Here is a 24360-nt window from a genome sequence, read left to right as displayed (position 1 = left end):
TATGGCCAACTACATTGCCAGTTAGTATAATCTTATTGTATGATTAGTTTGCTGCTTTAAATCAACTAGTGCTTTAAACTTGCTTGCAATGAAGACTTTCCGAGCGAGTGTTACTAAGAAGCAGCAGGAGAAGGGCATCTCTTCGAGTCTCTGAGAGATTCATCAAGATGGTGGTCGCTCTTCTGCCTCAACACTCTTCTCCTGCACTATCTACATATCTGCTATCAGATATTCAGAAATCCTGAAGGTGCAACATTTGGATCTCTGGGTAATTATTCCTGCACTCTCTTTAGCATACCTTAGCACTCTTGACACAAAAGTTGGTATTGTAGATAGTGAAGATGGTTGTCAAAAATTGTAGTAGGATCTTGCTCGATTGGGCAGGTGAGCTGAGGAACGATTGATAGAATTGAATACAGAGAAATGTGAGATGTTGGATTTTGGGAAGTCTAATGGGCAGGGTCTACACTGGGAAGGCTCTGGGGAGTGTTGTGGAGCAGAGGGGTCGAGGAGTGCAGGTACATAATTCCTTGAAAATGATGTCGCAGGTAGACAGGGTGGTGCAAAGGCTTGTGGCACATTGGCCTTCATCAGTCAGAGTATTGAGTATAGAAATTGGGAGGTCATGTTGCAGTTATATAAGATATGGGTGAGGCCAATTTTCGAATATTATATTCAGTTTTGGGCATCATGTTAGAGGAAAGATGTTGTCAAGCTGGAAAGGGTACAGAGAAGATTTAAGAGAATGTTCAGAGGATAGGAGCAGAATTAGGCCATTCAAACTACTTTAAACTCAGTAGGGCCCCATTTCCCCTGCTGCTTTTAACTCAGTGGGGGCCCAGTTCTCTTGCTGCTTTAAACACAGTGGGCTCCCGAATCTCCCGCTGCTTTTAAACATACTGGAGCCTTGGTTCCCCTGCTCTTTTTCATACACCAGGGTTCCCATGTCCCTGTTATGTTTTAAAACACCAGACGTTAATGTTGACCCCTTTCCCATTCTGCCTTGAAAGTCACCAAGACCCAGGTCCACTGCTCTCATAAAACACACTGGTTTACTAGAAAAATGAATTGAACAACTGTAACATTTAAAAGAAAAGGGATTAAAGGTGTATTATAGTTTCAATTGGAATAACATTCAACAGAAAGGAAAGCTCTACAGTGGGTAGTCCATAGAGCTCAGAGGGCCATCGGAACACAGCTACCAGACTTGGAGGGCATCTACAACACACGATGCCTCAGAAAAGCCACCAGCATCCACAAAGACTCTTCACACCCCTGCAACAGTCTGTTCGAACTCCTTCCATCGGGCAGACGATACAAGGTCTTCTACGCCCGCACCTCCAGACTCAGGAACAGCTTCATCCCCAGGGCCATAGCTGCTATGAACCGGTCCTGCTGAGCCGGATGATCACAATGCATAGTGATCCGGCACAGATCTACTTGCACTTTATCCTGTCTAAAACTGTTACAATTGTTTCGTTGGGTTGCTGTTGTCTAAATTAATTAAATTATTGCATCGTATGGGAGGCGCATTCCCAATCTCGTTGTACCCCTGGGTACAATGACAATAAAGATATATTGTATTGTATTGTATTGTAGTCAAAAAGATCTGCCAATCTGGCACCACCAACACGCTGAGTGTGCCGGATTACTGGATCTAGAAATCTATCAATACCTATTCTCAATTAATTTGATTGCTGAATCATCACGGTTTTTGGGGATAGTGAATTCCAAATATCTGCCTATTTCTGAGTGAAAATATTTTTCATTATCTCACTCCTAAATGGCTTACCTTTGTGAACCTTACCTTACCTCTTTCTGGACTCTCTGTTCACCGTGGCAAATTCTGCAATCATCTCTGTTTCTTCTTCAAGCTTGAGAATACAGTGCTAGTCTACTTGACTTTTTATTTGGCAATGCAGCCATATAAAACGAGTGGCAAATCTTGCACTCCATGGTAAGTGTACATTATTTTGGAAGAGAGATCGAAACTATACACAGTACTCCTGTTGCAATGTTATCAAGGTCTTGTGTAATTATAGCTAAAACCTGTTTGCTCTTGTACTCAAATCCTCTGGAAGCAAAAGCCAGCATATTTTCCCCTTGTAATTGTTGAGAGTGGTTAATGTTTAGTTGTTGAAATATACTGAATGTTATGCTGATACTCGAGTTCTTCATTCAGCAAGAATCTGGTGACGTGTTCTGGAATTGAAGTAGGGTTCTTTGATTAGATTTCTGTGTAAAAAGCCAGTTAGAAAGAGGTGATTAATCTAGCTTCAAGACTTTCTAGTACTTTGACAATTGTCATTTTTACTGTTTTCGAAGGAAATGTACTGCATGTAATGCACAAATACATAATCACAGGAAGAACGGAAAAATTATGTGTATGAAAGCTATCTTTTCAGTCACATATAATGCTTTCTGATTTCTTTGTGTGTTTGTGCCTGTATAGGCCTGAGAGCCATCGTAGCTTGCAAAATTCTGTGATATTCTGTCAAATGGTGATGAATACCTTTTTCTTCCTTATTGAATTAACCTGCATGACCCTAATTGTACCATAACAATGGTACACAGTGACCTGTGTAGGAAGGAACTGCAGATGCTGGTCTAAACCGAAGATAGGCACAAAATGCTGGAGTAACTCAGCTGGACAGGCAACATCTCTGGGGAGAAGGAATGGGTGACGTTTCCGGTCGAGACCCTTCTTCACATTGAAGATTGTTCTCGACCCGAAACATCACCCATTCCTTCTCTCCAGAGATGCTGCCTGTCCCGCTGAGTTACTCCAGCATTTTATGTCTAACTGTGATCCACCTATTGTACTACCATGGACTTGTTTGTTTTTCTAATTATTTTTTTGTATGTTTTTCTCATTACATTTTTCTACTGTCATATTGCTTTTCACATCCTTCTATCATTTAGATATTTTGTGCAATCTATGTATAATTTGCTGTTATATTTTTGATTAAGTCTATGTGCGTGTGATGCTGCTGCAATAAAGATTTTTCATAGTACCTTTTATCTCACCGCATTTGTGCGTATGACAATAGACCTGACTTGACTAGTTGTGATAAAGCTGTGGTAAAGATCTGCTCCTCTTCAGCTGACAGTTTGGAAAGAACGGACAGCTAACAGCATTACGGGGATTGGAGCATCTCTAACTTCAGCTGGGCGGCTGGCTCCCACTCTGTGCTGGTCTCACGCTGAGTGGGTACTCTGATCAATTATTCTGAGCTGAAAGGTTAAAGGGTTTCATCACTTGTCCCTCAGGGTTTATGCAACACCATTCATTTCAATCAAGTCGCTGAATTTGTTAATTAAGATCAATGTTTTAAATTAATTTATATCAGGTAATGTTTTAAAATTGTGATTATATGTAAACTGTTAATTTTAAATTTTATTTTAATCAAGTCAAGTCAAGTCAAGTTTATTTGTCACATACGCATACACGATGTGCAGTGAAATGAAAGTGGCAATGCCTGCGGATTGTGCACAAAAAAGAATTACAGTTACTGCATATAATATAAAGTTTTTTTAAAAAAATTATTTTTTAAAATATTTATTTTTATTGAAGGAAAGATACAATATGAAAAAACGTAATGCATTACATTCCCCTCCATTTTGTTCTTTATATATAACAACAAAAATAACCCTCACCCACCCTCCCTGGACACCCTTTTGCAGCTGATGTGTTGACAATATATCATATCACAAATACAAATGCACAATTTGACAGCAAAACCTCTACATTCTTCCAAGGCGCAGGCCCATACATATCTACAACATGCCAGATGGTTCAGGATTCTCTCATTCATTATGCATCAGCCATCCTGTGAGGTAATCGGTAATTGTGTAAACAAATATAAGTAAATAAATAAAAGTAAAACATAATTAAAGGCAGATCCCCAACTGCAATCAAGTGCCCTCAGTTAGTGGGTAGTTCTTTTAGATTCTCAAAGTATGACATAAAGTTAATACAGAGAAGACAAAAATTGGTCCCTGGAGTTATAAAAGTTAACAGTCCTGATGGCTTGTGGGAAGAAACTTCGTCTCATCCTCCCCGTTTTCACAGCGTGACAGCGGAGACGTTTGCCTGACCGTAGCATCTGGAACAGTCTGTTGCTGGGGTGGCAGGGGTCCCTCATAATCTTGCTTGCTCTCGATCTACACCTCCTGATGTATAGGTCCTGCAGGGGGGCGAGTGTAGTTCCCATGGTGCGTTCTGCCGAACGCACTACTCTCTGCAGGGCCATCCTGTCCTGGGCAGAGCTGTTCCCAAACCAGACTGTAATGTGGCCGGACAGGATGCTCTCTACAGCCCCAGAGTAGAAGCAATGAAGGATCCTCAGAGACACTCTGAATTTCCTCAGCTGTCTAAGGTGGTAAAGGCGCTGCTTTGCCTTACCCACCAGTGCGGCAATGTGCGTTGCCCATGTCAGATCCTCTTTGATGTGGACTCCCAAGTATTTAAAACTGCTCACCCTATCCACAGTAGACCCATTTATCTCCAGTGGCGTGTACGTCCTTGGATGTTGAGCCCTTCTAAAGTCCACAATCAGCTCCTTAGTTTTTGTGACATTCAAGAGGAGGCTATTGTCCTGACACCAGAGTGCCAGATCAGCCACCTCCTCCCGGTAGGAGAATTGTCTTGAAGTAACTCTTGTTCTCCAGACAGCTCCACTTTGTGGGACTATCATAGTGACAGGACCTTTAGCTCAACTCCATCCACAGGGCCGCAGGAAGTTAGTGCAGTCATGGGATGAGCAGAAATTTGGGCCATAATCTGATCCACTGCATGAGTGATATGGATATTTCTGCACTTCCACTACATTTTTCATCATAATTTGGACATCTTGTGACTATGAGCTACTTGGGGACGGGAACAGTAAATGTAACAGGTCTTTATTTGTCACAAGCGGATGTGCATTACACACCGAGTGGCAAAATCTACTGGTAGAATCTCTCAACTCCAAGTACATTAAGTTCATAAAATATTTAAGTGCAATGATAACCAGGTGATTAAATACAGTTCAATAGTCATAATTTCATATTATTTGTGTGCAGACATGTGGTTTAATAGAATTACATTGTTACAATGGAAGCATTTGTTAACTGACAACACCAACACCAACACATTCACACACCAGACACCCAAAACAATTGCTTTTAACCATATACTGAAGGATGGTTCTGTGGATCCACAAACACCAAATATTTTTTGTCAAATGTGACCATGATCACTTGTTCAATGGCGGAATAGTCCACCTAGTGCCTTGCTTGATCTCATTCTGGAGTTTTCATTATAATTCAATCAACATAACGATTTATCAATAGTATCTCCCTGTACGTTTTACGTGGGTGTAAAGATCAGCTAGTCCCCTACCCAACAGTCTACTTCCATACCCATGCACTATTGATGGATGTCACATTACATAACAAATTATCTTCATAAAGCCAATTAAAAGAGAATGTTTTAAAAGTTACTGAAGCATATTGCTTAAGTGGATCCCATTCTGGCTGGCAGCTCACTCTCCCCACAGATAGCAGTTTTTATTCTTGCAGCTCTCCTTGTATCTTCAAAACTGATGACTGTTTGTAAGGTTTATGTTTGAAATGGTTTGAAGACTGGTTCTCATTTGCACTCATGACCACTACCGCATAATACCTGATTATAATTGCTTCATCTTCAAAAAGTCATGTATCTTGCATCGCTGTCAGCATGTGCAGCAATAGTTTAAAAAAGCAGCTCATTGTGACCTCCTTGAGGGTAGTTAATGAAGGGCAATAAATATTTTATTTGCATCCCACAGGAAATATGAGGAAACAATAACCCCTCTATTTGACATGTAATGTTGCTAACAAAATTATGGAGTATAACTTGGATGTTAAGAATATGGTCAGATATTTTTCATTGTTATTGTTATTTGGACTTCTTTTACCTGTTCCCATATCTGCCGGTTTAATTTCGAATTGAGCAGAGTAGGTGATCTTGTAGTCCATTCCCAGTGCAGTTTTGTAAAACTTTAATGAGAAAGCAAAAGCTGCAGGAAGACATTCTTTGAGTGTAAAATATAATTTCATGGCAGCCTTTGTACCAACAATATTCTGTGAAAATATGATGGGTGGATTTTGGGAAGCTTGCTTATTTCTTTATTATCCTCCTGTTTTCCCACACCAACATTAATTAGTGATCATAAAAATAGCAGAATGTTGGAATCTCACACAAGATGATCAGCTTCTGGAGAGAATGCCCACAGCTGCCTACCTGCTATTCAGCTTTAAATCAGCCGTAGGTTTCGGATGAATAGATTTGGAACAAGCTGTTCTGTGTCATAAATTTTGAAACATCTGCTTTACCAGTTAGACTGTTTTATTAATGCGAATTGTGTGTTTTAAATAGTGATGATATGCTACTTGCGATTGCTGCTTTTCATTTAGAGTCATAGAGGTATACAGCACTCACACAGCCCTTCCAACCTACTTGTCCATGCCGACAATGTTACATACCTGAGCTAATTCCATTTGCCTGCGTTTGACACATATCTTCCCCATTTCTTGCTTCTTGTCCGTGAGCGCACGTGTTTTCTTGGCTTAACTTTTTTTCTGATTCTTAAGCAGCCTATCAGTATCAATGACTGCGCTACTTCTGACGGTTACCAGTTTCCTAGTTCCAGTGTGTCTTCCTTTTTTAACATGTGAAAATTCCTCGGTGCTTTAGTTGACAGGCTTTTGAATCCATTTCATTTCCTACTTACATTCCTTCTAGTTCCAAAAAGCAGTGCCCTCCTTGTCCTCATCTTCCATCTCACCGCATCCAAAGAATCATACCCTGCATCTCCAAACACCTAAACTGTGATGTCTCTAACAGACAAACCTTCTCAGCCCTTCTCGTTTAGCACTCTGAAAGGACTTTTGTCAGTTGTGTATACTCAGGGATAATTTACAGTGGCCGATTAACCTACCAGCATACTGTATATTAGGTAGAGCTATGGTGGAAACCATATGATCAAGGGGAGATTTTACAAACCACACTGAGACCATGCCCGAGGACTGATTGAATTTGGGAACTACATGCAGTGCCCCTGTGGCACCCATACATCAATGATGATAATGATTTGGAAAAACGTTGTACTCATGGCATTCATGGCAGACAATAGTTCGTACAACAGTAAATAATTTTACAACTTTGGAATCCTTTGAACAATAAAGTGGTGTAAATGTCCCAGGAAAGCTGCTTGTACAAAGTGGTCTTCAGTCACATTTAAGTTCCTAAAGTTTTATGTTTATCTTAAAACTACAAACAGCAGCAAGTTGAGGATGGGGTTATGGAGGAAGCTTTCTTTGGAATAGATGAGGCTGAGAGATGCTATGATTGAGGTGTGTAAAATTGAGTGGTCCAGGTAAAATAATTGGAAAGGACTTATTTCTGTTCACTGGGGAGTCAAAATCCAGTGGGCATGGATATAAGTAATTGTGAGTAGCAATTTTGGGACATTATAGAAAAACTATTTTCATATGGAAGGTGATAGGGACTGACTGAAAGGATGGTAGATGAAGGAATCCTCATCACACTTTATCAGTCATTGAGCTGTAACTTGCAAAGCTGTGGACCAAGTGCTGGAAGGTAGGACTAGTTCAGGGTACCTTTTCTTGTCCACCAGCATGGACAATGATGTGCAAAGTAATTGCCCTCAATTTCGTGTTTTGTGTGCTTTCTATTTTTTTTTAAATGTTTAATACCATTACGTTTTACATATTGAATTTTCATCTCTATCCAGAAATACGCACTTTTAAATTATCTATTCCTCATGTTTCTTTCAATATATGTAGATGTACAATTCCATAATATATATAAAATATTTATCGAGATATAGCTGTTTTCATAGTAAAGTAAACTAACTTTCCTTTGATTCAGAGATCTTCTATTTGGCCAGATCTACAATAAGTTGAGTGAGATCTCGGTGGCTAAAGGAGTGTTTATTGAATGCCTGGAACCCTACATTTTAAATGACAAGCTAACAAGCATTACACCACAGGTAATGAAAATTAGTTTGAAGAAGGGTCCCAAGCTGAAACATGACCTAACCATGTCTTCCATAATGCTGCCTAACTGCTGAGTCACTCTTAGCACATTTTTTTCCCCCCCACAGGTAATGAAGGATCTGCTCATCCACTTCCAGGACAGAAACATGATGGAGAATATTGAAGCATGCATAGTACACATGGACATCACTAGTTTGGACATTCAACAGGTGAATTCAGTTTTTTTTGTGCTTTTTCTTAACATAGATTATTTAGTCCCTTGTGTATTAGATTGCTCTCTTTTGACTGCCAGCACAATGTGTGTGTATCCTAGCCTTAACCTCCTGTTATATTTTCTACGGTGTGTCTGGGATAATGGCTATGCCTTCAAATTTTCCCTGGCTATTTGGTTATTACCTCAGAGGCACTTTCCCGAATAGTCTGTTTCCTCTAGTTCTTACTCTCTTATTTTCATACTTAAGAACATATCACAGAATGCTTTTTTTGGCATTATAATTACTGATTCCACCGGGTGGCGCCGTAAGTGGCAGCCTCGCCAACAGCCTGTCTCGTCCCTTTTGTTGTTTTTTAGTCTGTTTCATTTGTATGTTTTAGTGTATCTTTAGTTTTGTATTATGTTGGGGGGGTGGGGGTTGGGGAACACTTTTTTATCTTTTCTCTCGTTGAAGATGCAACTTTTTCTGTGTCGTATCTCTGTCCGCTCTGCGGCCTAACATCGTGAAGCTGGTGATAGTGTTAAATGTTTACAGCACACAGTTTCCTCTTTAGCTTTAAAATATGGATAATAATTTATATTATATTATTCACAGATTAATAAAACTAGCTATGTGATCTTAACTTTTGATATTACAATGACAAATATTGCAGCTTATTAACTTAGTTTAGTAAACATTCCTCCATTGTGATGTATTTTTTAGTTTGGTTTAGAGATACAGCGCGGAAACAGGCCCTTCAGCCCACCGAGTCCACGCCGACCAGTGATCCCTGTACACTAAAACTATCCTACACACACTAGGAACAATTTACATTTATAGCAAGCCAATTAACCTACAAACCTGTATGTCTTTGGAGTGTGGGAGGAAACCAGCGATCTCGGAGAAAACCCACGTACAGCACCCGTAGTCAGGATTGAACCCAGATCTGCGGCGCTGCAAGCGCTGTAAGACAGCAGCTCTACTGCTGCGACACCCTGCCATGTATCTGTGACTGTGTCTTTAATGTGAAATGATTGATACGAAACCACCTCTACATTGGTCTTTTTGGACCTTTTTAACTAAATATGTCTTTATGTGCTTTAGGTGGTCCACATGTGCTGGGAACACTCTCTGTACGATGCCATGATCTATGTGCACAATCGAGGAATGAATGACTACATCACTCCTATGGAGGTATGTCCTGCAAGCTAAGGGCGACTGATGGAAGCAAATATTACCACCTGAAAATTCCCTTCCAGTTCACAAATCATTCTGTATGGGAAATATTTGTTTTTTGGGATATGTCATTATTTATCAATGTGCGTATTCTTTGTCCAACCCTGATTGCCCTTGAATTGAGTAATTCCTGGGTCTTTTAAGAGTTAATTACATTGGTGTATCTGGAGCCCGGATCAGGCAGACTTTCTTCCCTGGAGGAATTTCTTCCCTGAAGGACATTGGTGAAACAATTGATTTATTTACAACAATCTGATCGTTTAGTAATCATCATCTGTAACCTGTCCAGATTACTGATTCTTTGCTGACAGCATGTCCCCCTTTCTGCATTGTGGGACTGCCTTTCCGACATAGGCAACGGCACTTCAAGATAGTGGATTATCACCTCTTCTTGGGCAAAAAGGGATTTGTCATACAGTATAAAATGTCACAGTGAAAGATGTTAATTTGGTAAATGAAACTTACTGATAAACTGTGTCAGCACTGAAAACTTAATGTTATCTATTGTATAGTTAGCCAACTATACAATATGTGCATCAGTATGACATAGTAAAATCACCTTTCCCATTTCGGCAGCAGCCCATATAACAGTACTCAGAAGTCTGAAGCTGTTAGTGAACTCCTGACATCAGATTAAGCTGTAGTGCTCTTACTTTGGCACCAATAAAATGATGGGAATCATATTGATTAAAATATTTTATGAACAGTATGCTGAAAGTACTTTGATCTTAAGGCTATTAACAGCATCTCACCTGATACCTAATCATGGGTAACATTTAACCTTTCAATAAAGTAGCCGGCATTCCACTTGAGTCTCTGTGACTTCTGTGAATATCTCCCACAAACATTAGATACAATAAATGTCTGATAACCTGTTTCTGAAAAGATATATTCAGGACAGGTTTTTCTCTTTTCTCTTGAGAGAGATTTTACTTCATAATAGAGAAATGGTACACATCAGTGACAGGTTCTTTTGAAACTGCAGGGGCACGAATTGCCAGGCAGATTGGTGTTTCAATTTCTTGGCAGCTGTATGTGAAGAAGAGATACAAGATGAAGTTTTGCTCTCATTACACAGACCAGAAAGCTCTGATGCTGTGTGGAAACTCTCTTAAGCTTAATCCCCTAAATTGACAAGAAATCAGTGGTTTGGACAGAGGTAGAGCTTTAAACTAATGATAACATTGTTGTTTATTAACATAATATTTATTTGAAAATTAGTATTTTGGGGTAAGAAACAAGACTGGTGATGGAATTTTTTTTACCCTTCAATATTTTGTTTTTAAATCTAGTCAGTTATGAGATTGTAATAGCTATATTTTTGTCTTGTGTAGCTGACTTATTGTAACACATTTTGACTTGTTCCGTATGCCTGATGCACATTAATAAGTTGTGTAAAATGATAGGTTGTTCGAAGCAAATGGGGATATCTTTATACAACCAAACCTGTGAGGGTAAAATATAGGGAAATGTTTAAGTTGGGAATAGGAATTTGGAGAGGAAGGAAGTGTGAACAAGCCCCGTTTGTGCAGAGAATAAACATGATCATGCATGGTACAGTCTTTGCTTAATTACCTATTAGACACTGGGCCTGGTTTTCCATATTAGAGGATGCCATCCAAAATATATCACTAAATAGGTGTGATTTACTTAGAGCCATTTAATTAATTATTGATTAAAATGAAAATAAACTGCTAATAGTTATTGATCTGAAGTCATGTAGTCTTTTCCTCAGACAGCTTGTGCATTACCTGGATACAAAAGCTGATTGTTCACCTCAGGTGGTCTGATATTTTCTCTGCAAGAAGTATGCAAAATATTGATGATTTTTTTTGTTTGCCTGCTGATTCATTAAATTACCAATTTCAACCTTGAACGGCTATGTTAAGCCTATTGACCTTGTGAAATTAGTTTCATGTAACATATTCGTTTTTTCTAATTATTTTCAGAAATTGTTCCAGATTATTAGTCCACCTCTCCGAGCTGGAAAATCTCTTGCAGGTATAAACTTTTTTATTCAATTTGTTCATGTCAACAGTTATATGTGAAAGTTCAAGATTAAAGTTTTCATTTGTTTATTTGTTTACAGGTAGCGAATGTAGAATCATGCACCAAATTGCATACATACACCATGTTCTGATTTTTATTGTCTTTCATCTTCTGTTGCCTTACACACTACACCAAATCTTGCTTCTCTTCAGCTTGCAGTTTAAGCATTTATCATTACAATTTGCTCCTGACATTCACACCTGCACATTGAAGGTGTGAATGTCAGGAATGCCAGTGGGCAATTACTGTATTGGAGTCCAGATGGCAGCAGATCTGACCTGGTGCTCTGCTGCTGCATTGGACACTGGATCCAGCAGCAGTGCTGGGTCATGCTGAGCTCAGTGGCCAGGTACACTTTCCACCCAGCTTTATGTTGGTCAGTCTTGGTGAATGTAGCATATTCCCATTCACTTTACTGTCCTGGCTTGAAAAGGCAAATTTAGAAAATTGCTTTATTTTAATTAAATTATGAAATAAATTTAATACTTTAATTTTTAATGTTTTAATTATTTAAGTACATTTGTTAATAAATGTCTCTGATAACCTTTGACAATGCGAGGGGCCTTTGGTGCAGTCTAGTGGCGGGATCTTGTGATCCAACGCCTGAGGCCAATTTGTGGCTTGCGCCCTACTTCACAGGACCACTGCCACTTTGATTTCCTTTAGACTTCTACTTTTTCTTTGCTTTTCTTTTTCTTTTTCTCTGCATGAGATTATTCCAAACTTTCTGTCAATACTGCTTTGTAACATGCTGAGAGGTTGTTTACTTGAATTTCTTTGCCTTCTGCTTGCAAAGCAGAGATTCCAGCTCTCTCTTGAATTGCATTTTTCAACTTTCTTGTATTTATTAATCTGACATTTCTTTTTATGTATCCTTATGTTATCCATCTTGTTTCCCACTTACTCGTTCTTCTTGCTGTGATAATTTGCTTGCCTCATTGTGCAAAAATTGAACTTTTCATCCTGCCATTGAATTCTACATTGAGTTAAAACAAGCATCCCAAACTTGTCATTCTCCCTATGGAACTATCATTTTCTTGAATTCAACATTAGAACATATCTGGTTTTATTTAAGGGTAACATTTGCAGTTTTATTTTTATTGCTAAATTCAATTTATTTGATGCATGCATTTAAATGGCTTTACATTAATATGTGAAGGTTATATGTGTGAAATTATTGGAATTCTTTTATTATTTCATATTGATTGTCAACTTGAATCCATGTAATATATTATGCTAGGGCTGGAGAAACAGGATATCCCCAAGTTGCATTTATTGATGTGAACTAGTAAAGATTAAAACTCCTGCAAACACATGCTTTGGGATTTGCTCTAATTGTCTGGCACTACAATATGCATGTCGTTTTTTCCAACTGACTTTGTTTTTATTTAAGACATTCTTTCCAATTGATAATTGATTCCTCATTGAGGAACTGGATGGTCCACACGCTCGATGAATATTTGCTGCTGCTTCCTGGGACTGTATTTGTCTGCTATTTTTAATGTACCTAAATGGACATTTTCAATAAAATTGATACTGGGATATAGTGATATTTTAGGTTTAGGATTAGGCTTATTATTGTCACGTGTACCAAGTACAGTGAAAAGCTTTGTTTTGCAAGTTATAATCAAATCAGATAATACTAAACATGACTATAATCAAGCCAAACCTAAGTCCAATAGGTAGCGCAGAAAGAAAGAAGCAGAGTGCAGAATATAGTTCTCAGCCTGGTGGTGTAACAATTCCAAAAGAAAAAGTCGAATGACGGCAATAAGATCGGTTGGAGAATCGGAACTGTACCCTAGCTTATGAAAGGACCATTCAGAAACCTGATAACAGAGGAGACGACGCTGTGCCTGCGCTAGAAGAACAGATGATTGACCAAAACATTAGTCTTTGAGGAATGTTTAAAAGAAGGAAAATAATAGAACCAGTGAGCTTTGCGGAAGAAATATCTGCAGTGATATTCAGCGAATAGATTGATTGATCTCTGAGAATCAGAACAATCTTGCTTAGTGCGAGGTGTGACTTTAGCGTTCTGAGTATTTTCCCTCGAAACCCATTGGTTTCAGTTTTACCAGGGCTGCTTGATGGCACACTTGGTTGAGCATTGAGAGAATTACCTTTGTCACAATTTGGCCATTTGATGATCAACAGTTTAATGCTGCATTTGGATCAAGATAACATGAGACCTACAGACATGGAGTGCTTGGTCAAAGCACACAAAAGATAAAGAAATGGATGATTTGATCCTGATGTGGTTTTGTTTGCTTGATGCTGCCACAGATGATATCAAAGTTCAGCCAGTGGGCAATTATTAATGAATATGCGTGTTTGATTACTTTGGTGCACATGTTAATGCTCAGTTGTGTCAAACGTATAGGCTTCTTAATAACTTAACAAATAAAATACTAACATTTTGCATGAACAAAATGTATGGTTAAAATAGACCCTTTATGTATGAATTACAATTCTTCTTTTGTTTTTAGATGAACAAGTAGTTATGGGCAATAAGTTATTGGTGTACATAAGGTAAGTTATGTTGTATAAATTGCACTATAAAAGTATTAACTTAATTTAAGTCTGGTTTTATATTTGAATCATTGAAAAATACAATGCGATAGGAGGCCATTCAGTCCACAAAGTCCATGCCAGCAATCTAAGAGGTATTTGGTTAATAAAACTTTCCTGCTTCGGGTTCATATGTAGCTGTATAGGTAATGACATATCGAATGCAAATGAAAACATGTTATTTTGTCAGCATTTAAAATGAGCAATCTCATGTCACAGTGTACAAAATCTATAGATACGAAAAGACTGATATCCTCTTCGTCTAGCTAAAGGTTTCTGGTAGGTAAGAGTTTTTTGTCCATTGTTTGGCTTTGGCTGCCAAACCCATTCACTCTCGAGGCACTCCACTTTCCCACATCATTTGTAAAATGAACAAATTTTCCAAATAGTCAATTTGATTCTTGATAATTTGCCAGCCTATCTTTGCCATACGTGTTTACAATTAATGAACAGAACTCTGCAAAGCAAAATTTGAAAATAACTCTCTTTTTAGTTGCCTTCAACTTTCTCTAGATTAACTTCCCATGGCATCTCTTAATTCCTTGAGTATCCAGGCATCTTAATCAGAATAGGAAAATATTTTGACTCCACAAACTAATTGTGCTTGATTGATTGATTTTACTAGGTGATATCCTGCTGGCGATCTTTACATGAGTGCTGCTTTGTTATTGTGAAGAAGTTTATAAAAGTTATTGATGTTTAATTGCACAGTACATGTTTAAAAATGCAGCTAGGATAAGATACTTGCCCAATAGAATTCTTGCAACACTTGAATTATTTTCCTATTTCAGCTGTTGTCTGGCTGGACGAGCCTATCCTCTTGGCAATATCCCAGAAGACCTTGTGTCATTGGTAAAGCATCAGGTCAGTAAATCTATCCAACATAAAGTCATTGTTTTGTCATTATCAGCATAAAGACAAGTCATCAATGAAATAATCCTGTAATTTTGATCATTAGGAAGGGTTTTCAACTATTTCAGTTGCTTCTGTATTGCAATACCCCAGGTTTATCCTGTAATTATATTTGTGACCTTTTCCCAAATTTGGAAATACCTGCAGTTTTAGAAGGATTGGAGATGGCCTACATTCTAGCTTTTGGTTTTTGCTCGTCTATTCTGGATGTTCTAGGCGGCAGGGTTGGGATGAGGGCGAGGGGTGGGATTAGAGGGTTATTGAATCAATCTTCCCATAATGTTCAGGGAAAGACTACAATGGAAAGGTGCAATTGTGCAATTGTTCCTCCTTTCCCAGCCTTGCCTGAGTCATGAACAGATGTTCTGTATCATCAGCCAATATTGATCTGCTTGTTTCATTTTGAAAGCATTTTTCCATTAAGAAGTGTAAATCAGGCATCCTCATTAACATACAATTGTAATAAATGACACAGATTGCAAATGATAATGATTGGTATTTTTCGTTGCACAACGCAACAAAAACATTGTGAGATTCTTCAGAGTATTGTGAAATTTAGAGTCATACAGCACAACAATATGCGCTTCGGCCTAACTCATCTATGCTGATCAAAATGCCCATCTAAGATAGTCTCATTTGCTCATGTTTGACCCATGTCCCTGTAAATCTTTCCTATCTACGTACCACCCCAGTGCCTTTCAAATGTTATTGTAACAACCTCTGTCACTTCCTCTGACAGATCATTCCATGTATGTACCCAAAATGTTGCCCTTCAAATTCCTATTAAAACTTTCCCCTATTACCTTTAACATATCCATATAATTCAGTTCCTCATGTCCAGGCAACATCGTGGCATAGGATGGACAGAAGATCAACAGTTCAAAGGTAGATTATAACAAGCTTTTAGAGAACATAAAAGAAGCAGGAGTAGGTAATTCAACCTTTTGGTGTCCGTTCCACCATTTGTGGTAAAATTATGCTCATCTTTACCTCAGCACCATTTTGTACACTATCCTCCTGTCCCTTAATTGCCTTAAAATATAAAAGTCTATTGTGGTACCATATGTACTAACCCAATTTTCCTTAATGTGGCCCATATCCTTCCTATCCATGTATCTGTCCAAAATACTTTTTCAAATGAAGTGATTATAATTGCCCCTACCTCTTCCTCTGGCAGCTTGTTCCATGTATTCATGACCCTCTGTGTGAAGAATCCATCCCTTAGATCTTATTTAAATCTATGTTCTCTACTTTTAGACCCCCTTATTTTTGAACAAAATACTGTCACGATCTACCCTCTCTATTCTTCTTATAAATTTTTGATTTCCATAAGGTCACCCCTTAGCTCCCGCACCCTGGAGAGAACAAATGCAGCCTATCCATTTTCTTCTTGTAACTAAAGCCCCTCATTCCAGAGAACATCCTGGTGAATCTCTTCTGCATTGCATTTAGTGCAAACAAAACCTTTCTGTATTCTGCTGACCAGAACTATGCACAATATTCCAAGGGTGACTGATACAGATTCTTGTATTGTTACATTATGATGCCCCAAGCCAATACCTCTGAATTCCTTTCACAGTACCCTGTCCATTTGTTGCCATTTTCAGGGTTCTGTAGTCTTTATTCAAGGTCCCTCTGTGTATCAAAGCTTCTAAAGTCCCTGCCTTTATCGTGAATGTCTGGCCAACTTTCCAAAATGTATTACCTCACACTAATATGGATTAAATTCTATCAGCCACTCTGCAGCCCAACCATTTAACTGATCTCTGTTTCTCTGTATCCTTTCACAACCTTCGCTTTCTAGAACACCTCATTTTTGTGTTGGCAGCAAAGTTATCAAACCACAAACATTTTCATCCAAGTCATTTATATTTATGAACAACAACAAAGGTCCAGCATTGATCCCTGTGGATACACCACTAGTTATAGACTTCCAGTCAGAAAAATAACACTCTACCACGACCCTCTGCGTATTATTATCAAATCAACTTGGGATCCAGTTTGCCCAAACATCTTGGATCCCATGTGGACCAACCTACCATTTCATACTTTGTACAAAGCTTGGCCATAGTCCACACTTATTGCCTTGCCTTCAGCAATTTTCTTAGTAACCTCCTCAAATAATTTAATCAGATTTTATGAAGCAACAGTTCCCATGCACCAAACCATCTTGACTTCCTCCTAATCAGTCCCTGCCTTTCCAAGTGATCCCACACCTGAGAATTGTTTCTAAAAAAATTCTCTACCATTGATAATAGAGCTCACTGGCCTTTAGTTTCTTGGCTTCGGCCCACCGAGTCCGCACCGACCAGATCCCCGCATATTAACGCTATCCTACACACACTAGGGCCAATTTACATTTGTACCAAGCCAATTAACTTACAAACCTGTACCTCTTTGGAGTGTGGGAGAAAACTGAAGATCTCGGAGAAAACCCATGGGGTCACGGGGAGAACGTCCAAACTCCGTACAGATAGCACCAGTAGTCGGGATTGGACCAGAGTCTCTAGCGCTGTAAGACAGCAACTCTACCGCTGCGCCACCGTGCCCCTCTATCTCTCTCTATCCTAGAACATTTGAGGGAGCTAAGGAAGGTTTTGTGGGACCCAGCAGAAATATTTGTGTTGTTGATGGCCATAAGTCAGTTGCTGGAAGAGAGGACAGTGGCTAATGTGCCTCTCTTTAAGAAAGGCTGCAAGGAAAAGCTTGGTAACTAATGAACCTAACATTAGTGGTCAGAAACTTATTCAAGGGGATTCTGAGAGACATGCATGTGGAAAGGGTAGGACTGGTTAGTAATAGTCACCATGGCATTTTGCAGGAACCCATGAATCACATATTTGACTCAAAGAAATACAGGTCGGTAAGGTGGTGAAGAAGACGTGATTTGTTTGCCTTCATTGATCAAGTGTTTTAAGCACAGGGAGTGGTGCATCATGTTACAGTTACACAAGATATTGATCGGGTCACATTTAGAGTGAATAGAACATGAAACATAGAACAGTACAGCTCAATGACTCTAAATATGAGGTACAAGCTCAACTCACTCATGACATAAATATTGAAAGAGTTTGGCTTGGTATCGGGGAAAGTGATGAGGTCTTGATCAGGGATTTTGTATTGGGAACTGAAGGTGATGGCTTCAGTCCTGCTAATTGTGAAGGACATTTTAGCAAATAACAAGTTAACTTGAGGGCAAACTTAAATGAAGGGTTTGCAACACGAGAAGATCATTTTGGAACTGCAGATGCCTGTTTACAAACTAAGTGCTGGAGTAACTCAGTGGGTCAGACATCTCTGGAGAACATGGGTAGGTGACGTTTTGGGTCAGGATCCTTCTTCAAACTGATTATGGTGGTGGGGTGAGGGGGTGGAGAAAGCTGGAGGAAGAGAGGTGGGGGCAGGACAAAGTCTGGCAAGTCATATGTAGTTTTCGGTGAGTGGGGACATTGTGTTTGCTCTCAGAGGTGCACTTGGCCTTATTGCGCTCCTGAGTGTGAGAACTATATTCTGCACTTAGCAATTGTCTGTGACTAAGGACTGAAAGCCTTTTTATAGTACAGTCATTGTGAATGTTGGTTTTCAGCACAATGACTATTGTCTAGGTTTGAGTTTACTTTTGTCACGTGTACTGAGATACAGTGAAAAGCTTTGTTTTGTATGCTATCCAATCAAATCATACAATATCATGCATAAATACAATCAAGCCAAACTAAAGTTCAATGGATAGAGGGTAGGGAAAAATGAGTGCAGAATATAGTTCTCGGCATTACAGCGCAGTAGTTCCAGACACAAAGTCCAATGTCTACAATGTGGTAGAGGAGAATTGAACTGTACCCCAGCTCATGAAAGATCTTTCAGAAGCCTGATAATAGAGGGGATAATAGAGGGGAAGAAACTGTTTCTGAGTCTGGTGGTGTGCACTTTCAAACCGCTTACACACGGCTACATCCACAACTTCCTGAAATTTCTTGTGGAATTGGACAAAGCTCTTTCCAGTTGTGATGCAATCTATTGTGGACAAACCATTATGAAAAGTTGGGAGGTAACTATATATCACGTTGTCCATCACAACAGAGTGGTAGACTGCTTAAGGAGCTTGTGATTACGATTTATGATTGCTTTGCACATAGCTGTAGTCAGTGATTTCTTGCAAAATAATGATTGCATGTCTTATGAAGTATGAATATCAGATGATTGGAACAGCCACACAGGAGCTGCAAGTTAAATTATTTTGGCTGTTTTTGTTGTTGTACAATAAGCAAGTTCACAAACTTGAGAAAGACTCTTGCAAATTATGTACAAGGTACATAAATATAAATGCAGCATGCATCCCAGTGCAATAGGGAATCTCCAAATCACTGAAGGCTAGTACTGACATATCTTAGTAATTACAAAGAATTGTTCTGAAGAGGTGTACCATGGAGAAATTAATTGCTGGAAGAAATTATTTGCTGAATACATATTCTGTATGCACCTCTGGATCCAGGTTATCAACAGAAACATTAATGAGCGTGAGAAACATTGGCTTGAGAAGACTTTTTGTCTTCCATGTTTTTAAGATGCAAGTTGAATATATGAATCTCTTGTTGCAATATCATCACATTTTCTTCTTTAATGTTTTACTTTTTGGGGGCTAATTATCTCTGCTGTGACCAAGCCTTTCAATTCCTTGTTGAGGATGATATACTATTTTTAGGGTTGCACTCACAGCTAGCTATATTGTTTAATTTTAGTCTGTTTGTAAAGTCTTGCCTATCCTTTCTTCTGACCTTCAATACTCTTTGCCCATTCTCCTCCCTTTACATTCCTTGCACAGGAACAATTTGTTTTCTTTCCATGTGATTTTGGTTATTGCTTTGTCTCATCCATCCTTTTTCTTGCTCTCCACCAGACCATATTGAACCTCCCCCGTCATAATTGGTTTCCAACATTCCTCTCCCAGGCATCAGTGCTCAATAACAATAGCTGCATTATTAAGTGATAATTAATATTCAAAATTATGCAGAGGCTAGATTTATTTATGGAGTTGTATTAATTGTTTTGTTTAGAGACACAGCGCGGAAACAGGTCCTTTGGCCCACCGAGTCCGCACCGACCAGCGTTCCCAGCACATTAACGCTATCCTACACACAATAGGGGCAATTTACATTTATACCAAGCCAGTTAAACTACAAACCTGTACTTCTTTGGAGTGTGGGAGTAAACCGAAGATCTTTAAACTAAGCTTTAAACTAAGTAGTGGGGGGGAGGGGTTAACAAATTGTGAATATGAAGATGAGGTAAAAGGGAATACAGGAGATATTGCAAAAGACTCTCGGAAGAATGGGAACAGAAGTTCTAGAGCGGAAAAGAAATTAAGGGCAGGGCCAATTGTGAACGATGTGAGAGGGGAGGTAAATACAGAAGTTAAAGTGTTGTACTTAAATGCGCGTAGTATAAAAAATAAAGTGGATGAGCTTGAGGCTCAGTTAGTCATGGGCAAGTATGATGTTGTAGGGATCACTGAGACATGGCTACAAGAGGACCAGGGCTGGGAACTGAATATTCAGGGGTACACAACGTATAGAAAAGACAGACAGGTGGGCAGAGGGGGTGGGGTTGCTCTGATGGTAAGGAATGATATTCATTCTCTTGCAAGGGGTGACATAGAATCAGGAGATGTTGAATCAGTATGGATAGAAATGAGAAATTGTAAGGGTAAAAAGACCCTAATGGGAGTTATCTATAGGCCCCCAAACAGTAGCCTCGACTTAGGGTGCAAGTTAAATCAGGAGATAAAATTGGCGTGTCAAAAATGTAATGCTACGGTGGTTATGGGAGATTTCAACATGCAGGTAGACTGGGAAAATCAGGTTGGAAATGGACCCCAGGAAAGAGAGTTTGTAGAGTGCCTTCGAGATGGATTCTTAGAACAGCTTGTACTGGAGCCTACCAGGGAGAAGGCAATTCTGGATTTAGTGTTGTGTAATGATCCTGATCTGATAAGGGGACTAGAGGTAAAAGAGCCATTAGGAGGCAGTGATCACAACATGATAAGTTTTACTCTGCAAATGGAAAGGCAGAAGGGAAAATCGGAAGTGTCGGTATTACAGTATAGCAAAGGGGATTACAGAGGCATGAGGCGGGAGCTGGCCAAAATTGATTGGAAGGAGGCCCTAGCAGGGAAGACGGTAGAACAGCAATGGCAGGTATTCCTGGGAATAATGCAGAGGTTGCAGGATCAATTTATTCCAAAGAGGTGGAAAGACTCTAAGGGGAGTAAGAGACACCTGTGGCTGACAAGGGAAGTCAGGGACAGCATAAAAATTAAGGAGAGGAAGTATAACATAGCAAAGAAGAGTGGGAAGACAGAGGATTGGGACTCTTTTAAAGAGCAACAAAAGTTAACTAAAAAGGCAATACGAGGAGAAAAGATGAGGTACGAGGGTAAACTAGCCAATAATATAAAGGAGGATAGCAAAAGTTTTTTTAGGTACGTGAAGAGGAAAAAAATAGTCAAGGCAAATGTGGGTCCCTTGAAGACAGAAGCAGGGGAATTTATTATGGGGAACAAAGAAATGGCAGACGAGTTAAACCGTTACTTTGGATCTGTCTTCACTGAGGAAGATACACACAATCTCCCAAATGTTCTAGGGGCTGGAGAACCTAGGGTGATGGAGGAACTGAAGGAAATCCACATTAGGCAGGAAATGGTTTTGGGTAGACTAATGGGACTGAAGGCTGATAAATCCCCAGGGCCTGATGGTCTGCATCCCAGAGTACTTAAGGAGGTGGCTCTAGAAATAGTGGAAGCATTGGAGATCATTTTTCAATGTTCTATAGATTCAGGATCAGTTCCTGTGGATTGGAGAATAGCAAATGTTATCCCACTTTTTAAGAAAGGAGGGAGAGAGAAAACGGGTAATTATAGACCAGTTAGTCTGACATCAGTGGTGGGGAAAATGCTGGAGTCAATTATAAAAGACGAAATTGCTGAGCATTTGGATAGCAGTAACGGGATCGTTCCGAGTCAGCATGGATTTACGAAGGGGAAATCATGCTTGACAAATCTACTGGAATTTTTTGAGGATGTAACTAGGAAAATTGACAGGGGAGAGTCAGTGGATGTGGTGTACCTCGACTTTCAGAAAGCCTTCGACAAGGTCCCACATAGGAGATTAGTGGGCAAAATTAGGGCACATGGTATTGGGGGTAGGGTACTGACATGGATAGAAAATTGGTTAACAGACAGAAAGCAAAGAGTGGGGATAAATGGGTCCCTTTCGGAATGGCAGGCAGTGACCAGTGGGGTACCGCAAGGTTCGGTGCTGGGACCCCAGCTATTTACGATATACATTAATGACTTAGACGAAGGGATTAAAAGTACCATTAGCAAATTTGCAGATGATACTAAGTTGGGGGGTAGTGTGAATTGTGAGGAAGATGCAATAAGGCTGCAGGGTGACCTGGACAGGTTGTGTGAGTGGGCGGATACATGGCAGATGCAGTTTAATGTAGATAAGTGTGAGGTTATTCACTTTGGAAGTAAGAATAGAAAGGCAGATTATTATCTGAATGGTGTCAAGTTAGGAGGAGGGGGAGTTCAACGAGATCTGGGTGTCCTAGTGCATCAGTCAATGAAAGGAAGCATGCAGGTTCAGCAGGCAGTGAAGAAAGCCAATGGAATGTTGGCCTTCGTAACAAGAGGAGTTGAGTATAGGAGCAAAGAGGTCCTTCTACAGTTGTACCGGGCCCTGGTGAGACCGCACCTGGAGTACTGTGTGCAGTTTTGGTCTCCAAATTTGAGGAAGGATATTCTTGCTATGGAGGGCGTGCAGCGTAGGTTCACTAGATTATTTCCCGGAATGGCGGGACTGTCGTATGTTGAAAGGCTGGAGCGATTGGGCTTGTATACACTGGAATTTAGAAGGATGAGGGGGGATCTTATTGAAACATATAAGATAATTAGGGGATTGGACACATTAGAGGCAGATAACATGTTCCCAATGTTGGGGGAGTCCAGAACAAGGGGCCACAGTTTGAGAATAAGGGGTAGGCCATTTAGAACGGAGATGAGGAAGAACTTTTTCAGTCAGAGGGTGGTGAAGGTGTGGAATTCTCTGCCTCAGAAGGCAGTGGAGGCCAGTTCGTTGGATGCTTTCAAGAGAGAGCTGGATAGAGCTCTTAAGGATAGCGGAGTGAGGGGGTATGGGGAGAAGGCAGGAACGGGGTACTGATTGATAGTGATCAGCCATGATCGCATTGAATGGCGGTGCTGGCTCGAAGGGCTGAATGGCCTACTCCTGCACCTATTGTCTATTGTCTATTGTCTATTGTCTATCTCGGAGAAAACCCACATGGTCACGGGGAGAACGTACAAACTCCGTACAGACAGCATCCGTAGTTGGGATCGAACACGAGTCTCTGGCGCTGCAAGCACTGTAAGGTAGCAACTCTACCGCTGTGCCCTAGGATTTGGAGTCATAGATATGCCAAACACCAAAACAGACCCTTCAGCACACCATGTCCATGTTGAGCCTAGCCGATCCAATCTTCGCCATATTCAAGTAGTCAAATCCAAGTATCATCCCGGTCTCCAGTGCAACCACATGCTTCCGAAAGTATGGTGACCAGAACTGTGCACTATACTGCAAGTGCTCCCGAACCAATATTTTGTAATATACTGCATAACCTCCTGACCTTCATCTTCTGTGTCCTGGCCGATGAAAGAAAACATGTCATAGCCCTTCTTCAGTACTCTATTGACATGTGTTGGCACTGTGGGGGAACAATAAACTTGGACCCCAACATCCCTTTGTGCATCAATGTTTCTTAGTTTCCTACCACTTACGTGGTCCTACTCCAATTTGACACCCCAAATTGCATCACCTCACACGACAGGATTAAATTCCATTTGCCAAAGCGCAACCCAACTTTCAAACTTTGGTGGAGCTTCGGCAGATGGAATTCTGATCTATATCTTGCTGTAGCCTGAGCAGACCTTCCTCGCTACCAACTTTTGTGATATCTGCAAACTTACTCATTAGTAAGTGCAGCAAGAATGAGACGATATCCTGTATCTGCTCCTCCAGTTTTGTTTGTTTGTCTTTATTTCACATGTTCTTGGCAACAACAATCTCTATACAAGTGTTTCCTTTGAAGTGAAATAAGCCAGGTAACACCAAATATCCATTGGCTAGCAACCTTGAATTAAATCCTAGAACTACACAAATTGTGATTGAACTGATGTTGCAATAGTAAATATAATCTCTTTCCAAGGCGTTTTAATATCCAGTCAATTTAACAATTGTGGAAAATAAAGGCCATAGCTCTTTATAGTTGTAGAAAGATACAATTGGAAGCAGGCCCTTTG

At 39.8% G+C, this 24360-nt stretch overlaps 1 protein-coding gene across 3 annotated transcripts in view; it reads left to right on the top strand.

Annotated features, from left to right (window-relative positions):
• vps8 (VPS8 subunit of CORVET complex) overlaps positions 1-24360 on the top strand; it is a 432205-nt gene that overhangs the window by 74828 nt on the left and 333017 nt on the right. For all 3 annotated transcript variants that reach the window (XM_078403484.1, XM_078403485.1, XM_078403483.1), the window contains exons 21-26: positions 7916-8036; positions 8151-8252; positions 9342-9431; positions 11423-11474; positions 14012-14054; positions 14885-14957. In XM_078403484.1, the coding sequence (XP_078259610.1) occupies positions 7916-8036; positions 8151-8252; positions 9342-9431; positions 11423-11474; positions 14012-14054; positions 14885-14957 (481 nt within the window). The remainder of the gene's footprint in view (positions 1-7915; positions 8037-8150; positions 8253-9341; positions 9432-11422; positions 11475-14011; positions 14055-14884; positions 14958-24360) is intronic.

This window comes from Rhinoraja longicauda, chromosome 8 (assembly GCF_053455715.1).
Source record: "Rhinoraja longicauda isolate Sanriku21f chromosome 8, sRhiLon1.1, whole genome shotgun sequence".
Lineage (NCBI taxonomy): Eukaryota > Metazoa > Chordata > Chondrichthyes > Rajiformes > Arhynchobatidae > Rhinoraja > Rhinoraja longicauda.
This window is presented reverse-complemented; position numbering and strand designations above follow the sequence as displayed.